Raw genomic sequence first — 9036 nt, 5'->3', positions numbered from 1 at the left:
TTAAGACATGAAAACCAGTACTAAAACACTTTCCACCTTAAAATCCAAAGCTATTACAAGAAACAATGGGTTCCATAGACATGTGCTAAAAACAAGCCCAGGTAGTTTTCAAGTAACTGCTCACAGCTGCTAATAGGCACTACCTTTAACCTGGTCTATTAGGATGAACAAATACACCAATCGAGTTAAATAGCAAAGATTATCGAGTGCAACATCAACCTTACTCAAACAGAAATTGGAGGGGCGAGAGGGTAGAGGGGGAAACAACTAGGGGATCACTGCGCTATAGCACCTTGTGAAAACTGAGTCAATAATATCGTTAGTACCTTCTGGGAAATCGGTCCATGAACCTCCCGGATGGGCATTCAAATGCCAGGTGACCTCTTCCACCGCAGTTGTGGCAAATGGTCATCGCCATGCAATCTCTACTCATATGCCCCATCTGCTGACAGTTCCGACAAACTATGTCCCTGAATCCGCCTCCACCTCCGCCCATACCTCCACCTCCACGACCTCTCTCTTCGAGCATATTGGCCTTAGGGCAGTCTCTAGCTACATGTCCAGATATATTGCACATATTGCACACGGGCTCATTCTGACAATCACGTGCAAGATGGCCTGTTTTCCGACAGTTTTTGCAGGCCTTGTCGTTGGTACAGTCAACTGCCATGTGTCCTTGCTTGAAGCAATTATTGCACAGCCTCAAGTCACCAGGAGGCAACTGAGGAGCTGAGCAGTCTCTGGCACGGTGTCCTGCTTTCCCACAAGTGTGACAGATGCCTTCGTTTGGGCAATTCCCGGCCATATGACCAGGCTCCCGACAGTTCCAGCACAGAGATTTTGTGCTGCATTCTGATGCAATGTGCCTGATGCAAGTTTCACAGACGAAAGGTTAAAATACAAACCGAGAGACTTCATGGACCAAAGGCTAGATAAGTTTCATTTCGAATATACTGGAACAATTTATGAGTATAATATTAACCTAAAAAGGGCTAATAGGTAATAGGAGTATATTCAAGGACAGACAAAAATTTGCACATAAGTTTCATATTGGCGCCCTGATGATTGCCATCTGTAGCATTCAGACATGGGGAAATGCTTCCAGATTAAGTTGTAACTTCAATAAGCAAATATTAAATGACAACCCACCATGTCACAACATGTCCTAACAAAACTAGGCTGTTAATGGAATACTACATAAGCGACATAAAGCTTACCAAATTCCATGTTCTATGCAATAGACTGAGCCAGAAATTATTTTAAAAAACTGTATTAGGTGAAATGTATGCTGCATCAGTTGAGTCATTGGCTACTACTTTGTCTAAAGATATGTTGGTCATTCATGATCAGAACATAGTTGGATGAACCAAATTGATATCCATATCGAAGCAACTCACCCAGGAAGACCACAGTTGTGGCAAATGGCTACATTGGGGCATTCTCTAGCAAAGTGACCAGGTCTTTTGCAGTTTTTGCACAAACTGTTCTGACTGCAAAGAACACATCAAAACATTTTAGATCTTCCAATATTGAATTATTGATACAGACAAGAAAGATTGAAAAGAAAAATAAGATGAAGAAACACACAAGTAAAAAGGAAAAATAGATCAACGATAAATTCAAGAACACATTAATCAGATACACAGCAGCTAGAAACAGCATCACATCCACTTTGCTTTCACAAGAACCCTTACATGGAACGTGGACTACGTCTTCCTCCCCCAACCAAATACTAGCAGTGATGGAAAGTCACAAACATACAAAAGAATGAAGACCAAATAACCTGAAGCCCCGCCTTGTATCCCGCCTATATGGTGCATCACGATAGGAATAGCGTTGAGTTCGGATCTTACGATCCATCGGACTCCTGCTTCTGCTTCTGCTCCTGCTCCTGCTTCGGCTCCTGTTGTCTAAGCTCATTTCAAAACTACGCAAGCCAACACACCAACACCTACAAGCAAAATATCACCACCACCACAGCTGCTGCCTCCTCCCTGTCCACCACAACCACACACCGAACACCAAGTCAATGACCCCCAAATATTCTTTACTCATTCCTTCATGATTCAAACACCAGATTCCACACTACAAGTACAATTCTCAACACGAAATGCCACCACACATCAATAACAACCAGCACCGGTTACATTCTCAATATGGACATACTGTGTCATCTGCTATACCACAAGCATCTCTAACTAACACACCATCACAAGATAAAAGCTCAAAGCATCCTCACTTTAAGACACATCTTCCAATAATTTTAATAAATGAAGTACCTTTTCATTTCAATTACATTAATTCCCAACCATGAACCACCCTGTATGTGGGAGCAATCAAGTGTAAGAATTGAAGTTGAAAAGGAAGAAGGAAAAAACAAAAATGAGAGACTGGTCAATAAAATCCCAAAATCCATTCATTTTTTTGCAGGATGAATACAACAAGTCACCAAACTCTTCGTGCATCCATATCTCAAATACCATGGAGAATTATTTCTTCTTTTCTTCCATTTTTTTCATCTTTCCTTAACTGCAAAAGCCTTGAATCCTCACCCCTCAACTTATAATAACCAGGGAGAAAAAAATTGATAAATGTTTTCTAGTAACATAGTGAGGCACTAATGTTGAAATGAATGATGGGAATTAAGGCTTAACGGAGTTTTGAACTCTGCGTTAAACCACATATACACTGAAAGTCTTAAGAATAAAGTAGGGCAGGTTAATATACATGCAGGAACAGAAAGGGGTTTTTTGACAAATCAATTAAACCAGTCGCAAGTAGCAACTAATCTTTGTATTAAATGCTGATGATATGTGATTGCAATCAATTTTCGATCTGTTACTGCTTTCGTCAAGTCAAATTTCTGGTTTGTTTCTTGTTAGTTTGTCATACGTAATACTTTGCCATTGGGGGACAAAAATGCGAGAACATACCCCATTCCAAATCTATACAAAGCTTTACAGCAATCTTCTAACCTATCGGGTACCTCATATATTTTCTGTCAGCCGTACAAGTGACGCAGCTAAGCAGAACCCTAGGCGAAAAATAGACCACCAACATTCAGACGAGAAACTCAAAGAAATCAGCACCACATGACCCGAGACTAATCAAATCCGAAACCCTAACTGTTCTGTGGAGGTTTATTCAATAAAAATAAGCAAAAACTCCATCATAAATCTGAAAACCTAACTCTGGTTCGAGGAGCAACGAACAATCACCGAACGTAAAGAACAACGCGAATCAGACGGTACAAAAGCCAAAAAGCATTAGGAAACAAATCAGAAAAAATCACGACCTTTCCATCGGAGTAAATCAGTAATTCCAGATCGAAATCAAACGATACTCAGATGTAAACCCGATTAAATATTTGCGGTGCAGCTAGGGCACATAGAGGAGAGAGACAAACCTGCGGCAAGCTTGGACGGCGGTAAACGAGGCGAGCAATTGAACGTAGATCTGCTGCGGAAAGAGCTCGAGAGGAAGAAAACCAGATGAATGGGAAATTTATGACGCCGGGAACATTTTTTTATTTTTAAATTGGTCTTTTATTTTAACAATAAAATACAAATAGCCTTATCTTATATTTTAAATTACGTAATCTACCTATTGATCTAAATCTTTTACTAATTCCCAAATTAATCTTACAACTTATTAATGACTAATGTGTAACACAGTAACACTATGCATATCTCTTGTTCCATGGAGAATAAAAATAGTCGTACTAACGCCGAATTAAACATATGGGTTTAGGCGAATAAATGAACATAATTTTGGATTACCACGATAACTTTTATGCTATACTAGTGTTAACCCACGCGATTTAGAATATTTTTATACTATTATTTTGATATTATACTATAAATAAATAATATAAAATAAAATAAGTGACATTACCATTACATAAAATTAGAAAAATATAAAAGTATATACCAAGAATATAAACAAAATATTAGGAGACTATAATATAGTTGTAAAAAGATAAAATGACGAACTACAGAACAAATAAAACAATAATTTAAATATTAATAAAACTACACATTAGTAAATAGAATAATCATTCGTAAGTTATGAAAAAAATTAGTTTTTTTTATAAACAATCTTAAAATTACAATAATAAGAATAGCATAATAAAGAAAATAAAATAGTAAAACAAAAACCCAACAAAACACACATCATCTGAGCGTTGTAATTCTCTCCTCTGCATACTTTTAACCGAAACTATCGTTGATTCTTTACCTCAGCCTTATTTTGAAAGTCAAGAAATGCATATATTGAAAACTCCTCATAAATCGATAAATTGAGTGATTTAGCTATACTATAATCACACTATAATTAGCGGTTACATATATGTTACATTATACTATTATGAATGGTATTAACATTGATTTGACCATAGATTTGAAAAGTCATCAAATTTAATATTTTCCCTACCCCATCGGCAGTTACATATGTTTAAATTATTATTTTATTAATTGCATTTACTTTAGAGAGTCATTATTTATAAATATAAATTCATGAAAATGTTTCGTAACATTTTATAACTATCACCCAAAACTTCTAAATATTCTAAACTATGCCCAAAACTCGGCTTTTATATTTTCCCTACCCCATCGGCAGTTACATATGTTTAAATTATTATTTTATTAATTGCATTTACTTTAGAGAGTCATTATTTATAAATATAAATTCATGAAAATGTTTTGTAACATTTTATAACTATCACCCAAAACTTCTAAATATTCTAAACTATGCCCAAAACTCTGCTTTTATATTAGTATAGATATAGATTTATGCTGATTTTATAAATATACGCACCAACCTTTTCTCAGTTAGTTTTGTTTTTCTTCTTTTGCATTTTTATCTTTGAGAACTTTTTTATAATGTACTAATGTTTAATTTATTTGCTTATATTGTTTTATTTATATTTATTTTTCCTTAGTTTCTGTTTTTCATTATTTTGCATTTTTTACTTATTTGCTTTTTCCTTTTTCAAAATGTTACTCCTTCCGTCGGCGAATAGGAATCTCATTTCCTTTCGGCATGGGTTTTAAGAAATGTTAAGATAAGTGAGTGGAATAAAGTTAGTGGAATATGAGTCTCACTTGTATATATTAGTTTTAAATAATATGTGAGTGGAGGAAGTTAGTGGAATGTTGGGCCTCTTACCATTTATTGTAATTACAAATTGGGACTCCTATTCGCAGACATACTCAAAATAGAAAAACGGAACTCCTATTCATGGACAAAGGGAATACTATATATGAGTTTTTTTAGCATACATTAATTCAGAAATTTTCCATTAGCTTAAATGTTAATGAATTTAATTTTTAATGACTTTTGTATTCTCAATTAATCGACTATATTGAATTCAAAATTATGGTTTCTTACTAAAATATTTAATCGACACAACTACATTTTTTATTTATTATTTATTAAGTAAAAAATGTAAGAGACAAGACTTGCTAGAGTTTCAAATAAAATCATATCAAAAATTCTTAAGAATTAATATTGGATAACTGGAATGTTATCGACCATGTTAGACTATGTACTAATGACTCACCAGGTACTCGCACCCGATTTAGCCCATAAATCTAGTCCCGACATCCGTCTCTGATACATATTGGGTAGTTTCGATACTCGAGTCGGGTATCCCGAACCCAACGTTGTCGATATCTGACCCGAACATGTATTTTTTTATGATTTATATATTTTTATATTTAACATATTTAATTGTTAATAGTTAATAGTTAATAGTTAATAGTTAATGGAGTATGTGTATACGAGTACATAGTATATATAATATAAATGTGCTATGGGACCTGCTATACTGCATAATACTACTAGGAGTCGTTTGAATATGTAGAAAAATGTAGAAAAATGTGGATAAGCCCCCTTTTCCATGCTTATATTTGTGTTTGGTTACAATCTGAAATTGCAGCACGGACCCGGTAAATCCTTGCGACCCGGAAAGATTTCTAGTTTATTATCTATATTCAATTAGGTAGTGAATACCTCTTCTCCAGAGGTATTAGGCGGCGCTCCCGATGCACCAATGTGGATTAAAAAATTTGAGACAAATTTATCCCTCTGAGCCCTACAATCATTATATGCATTTCTCTCTCCTCCCCTCCATTCATTCTTTCTTTCATAAGCTTTGAAGAAGTCTTGACTGCGGCTACATCTACGATTTTTCAGTGGAGGCGAAGAGATGGAAGACGACAACCCCCGACGACACCAGGTAACTCCCTCATCCTACCAATCTCCGATTGTTTGACGTTTTAAATTTTTTTGAAAATGCGACTAATTTTATTTAAAAAACAAACGCCCCATTTGTGGTGTGTTCCAATTTCTTGAATCCAATGTAGTCCCAATTTCGTTGTGCTCTACTGAATGTGTTAGGGTCGCAAAAATTATTGTGCAAGCTATTTTCAAATCATGATTTTCCAACCCATTTATCCCTAAATCGCCGAGGGATGTCTTACCCATGAATTGTTTCAAAAATTTCGATTGCTGCAGTGGGTTCAGGATCGACAATTGAGAATATATCAAATCTCGCATCATGATTTCAAATGTTTAGGTGTGTCATTATTAAGAGACAGGACCATTCTACAATTTGTATGCTTTGTTGTTCAAGTACACAATCATATTGACAAAGGGGTGATATTTTGTGTAATTTGTAAATTAGTTGAAAAAACTTAATTTGCTTTGTTCCTAACTTGTTATTCTATGAAGTACTGAAATTCAATATCATGTTTGCAGTTGAGGCGTCGTCGCATAGCATGTACTGAGTTATTGCTCATTTTAGAGGAAATCATGCGATCACATCAGATGAACATGCTTCTACTAAGTTTGGTTGTATCCCTCTTCATTCCACCCCGAAGGCAAAGACACGTTCGTCAGTTGAGGGGGAGATATGTGCTTGTTTCGAGAATTCCTGCTCAAATCAAGAACATGGATAGACTTACACGAGTTTCGGACCGAGATTGTTTTAACAACTTGCGCATGAATAGGAATACATTCGGTCGCTTGTGCCGAGTTCTCCGACAATACAGCGGCCTGACCGACTCACAGTACATAAAAGTGGAGGAACAAGTGGCTATGTTCTTATGCATCTTATCCCATCACAAGAAAACTAGAGTTATTGGGTATGATTTCACAAGATCCTCGCATACGGTGTCTCGTTATATGCATAACGTTCTAGGTGGTGTACTGCGACTCCACGAGATCTTATTTGTGCAGCCCGAACCTGTCCTGGATAATTGCACCGACCATCGTTGGAAGTGGTTTAAGGTTAGTAATTACGTCTTGCAATTGCCACCTTACTCTATCTGCATCTGTGTTCATATTGCAACGAGTAAGTGATTTTGTGTTTGTGTATTCCTTCAATTAAGTTTAACTCAAGTGTTGTTGAGGACTTCAGAGTTGTGTGCTTGTTGTTTTTGCTGCTACGCACCACCAACTGAATTTGCTGATTCAAATAATATGCAATCATTTTGTGAGTAGGGTGCCGTAGGAGCATTAGATGGGACGTACATCAACGTGCGGGTGCCTATTCAGGACCAACCAAGGTACCGTTCTCGGAAAGGACAAATATCAACCAATGTTCTTGCGGCTTGTGACAGATTTTTAAGGTTCACATATGTACTAACTGGCTGGGAAGGGTCGGCTGGAGATTCGAGAGTTCTCCGTGATGCAGTCTCAAGGCCATATGGATTGCGCGTCCCTAGAGGTTACAGTCTGAACTATAAAGAACTTGCTACACCTTACCAATTATGACATAACCTTTACTTCCTAGAATATTTGCAGACACATACTATCTATGCGACAATGCATACGCTAACAGCGAGGGTTTCCTGACACCTTACAAAGGGGTGCGTTACCATCTCAAAGAGTGGGGACCTAATGCGCACGTGCCTCAAAATCTAGAGGAGATTTTCAATATGAGACACACTAAAGCGCACAATGTCATTGAACGGGCCTTTGCCGTCTTGAAGATGCATTGGGGAATACTAAGGAGTCCTAGCTTCTACCCGCTACAGGTTCAAGTGAGGCTAATCACTTGCTGCTTCATCCTTCACAATTTTATCATGCGTGAAATGGACGACGACCCAATCGAGAATGCACTCGAAACTGATCTAGGGGAAAATGTAGGAAGTGAAGAGCCTTGGGAGAACCCCAGTTATGTCGACAACATTGAGCCTACAGATGCATGGACTAACAAGAGAAGAGATTTGGCATTGCACATGTGGAATAACAGAAACGACGCTTAATTTGTTCGCATATGTTTGACTGCGCTTACCTAGCAAAACTCATTACTCTATGTTTATGTTTTTCTCTCAATTGACTTCCAACTTATTAGCTTTCTCTAGTGGATGTGTCGATGACCATTATTTGGCAATTTGAACTACGTTGGCCAATTTTGTAAATTGCAACTTAGAAGTAGTAAAACAATTGGTTATTTGAGTCATAAAACAATTGCAACTTATGATTACTAAAATTATCCTCATTAATTTAAGTCACTACTAAACTATCCTCATTTTGCCCTAAAACAAGTATGACTTATTTCGTTTTTCAATTGTCAGATTTAATGCTCCCCTAAGCAATTTTATAGATTGCTTCCACATCCATTGTCAATCACGTTTTGATGCATTATTTCTTCTAAAACCGACCCAAGTGAAGAGTTTTTACATAAGCTAGGCTTCATCTTCAGTACTCAAACCGTTCAGTTACTGTCAATTACGGCACAAAATGTGAATGAGAAAACTCAAATTCCTGCTGAAATAACTGTGACACGGAATACAAATGCAACATAGCCGGAAACGAATAGATCGCTCTAATTTTTCGGATTTTGTATCTTGAATCGTAATGGTTTCATCTGCAGCTCTGAAGAGATGGCTCAGGCCCGAGGTGTATCCGTCGGAGTGGCGGTGGGCATCTGCGGAATGCAATTGGTTCGTAACATCTGCACGAATCCTGAAGTCAGGGTGAATAAGGAAAACAGAGCTGCTGGTATTTTGGATAATCATGTGGAAGGAG

At 37.0% G+C, this 9036-nt stretch overlaps 2 protein-coding genes across 3 annotated transcripts; one reads left to right on the top strand and one right to left on the bottom strand.

Annotated features, from left to right (window-relative positions):
- On the bottom strand, positions 1-3549 carry LOC125189179 (zinc finger protein GIS2). Of its 2 annotated transcripts, XM_048086435.1 has the most exons (5): positions 3407-3484; positions 2280-2320; positions 1784-1994; positions 1398-1490; positions 1-866 (listed from the first exon to the last, which is right to left on the bottom strand). In XM_048086435.1, the coding sequence occupies exons 3-5, from the start codon at positions 1918-1920 to the stop codon at positions 320-322; spliced, it is 777 nt and encodes a 258-aa protein (XP_047942392.1). In that variant the 5' UTR covers positions 1921-1994; positions 2280-2320; positions 3407-3484; the 3' UTR covers positions 1-319. The 2 variants fall into 2 exon arrangements, with proteins under 2 accessions (XP_047942392.1, XP_047942391.1); XM_048086434.1 differs by lacking the exon at positions 2280-2320 and having other exon boundaries at positions 3407-3549.
- Positions 3550-6813: 3264 nt separating this feature from the next.
- LOC125189362 lies at positions 6814-8270 on the top strand. Its single transcript, XM_048086646.1, has 3 exons — positions 6814-7290; positions 7504-7729; positions 7807-8270. Exons 1-3 carry the CDS (start codon positions 6814-6816, stop codon positions 8268-8270), a joined length of 1167 nt encoding a protein of 388 aa, XP_047942603.1.
- Positions 8271-9036: the final 766 nt, after the last annotated feature.

Source organism: Salvia hispanica, chromosome 5 (assembly GCF_023119035.1).
Source record: "Salvia hispanica cultivar TCC Black 2014 chromosome 5, UniMelb_Shisp_WGS_1.0, whole genome shotgun sequence".
NCBI lineage: Eukaryota > Viridiplantae > Streptophyta > Magnoliopsida > Lamiales > Lamiaceae > Salvia > Salvia hispanica.
The sequence above is the reverse complement of the archived record's forward strand: the minus strand, read 5'-3'. Positions and strand labels throughout refer to the sequence as shown.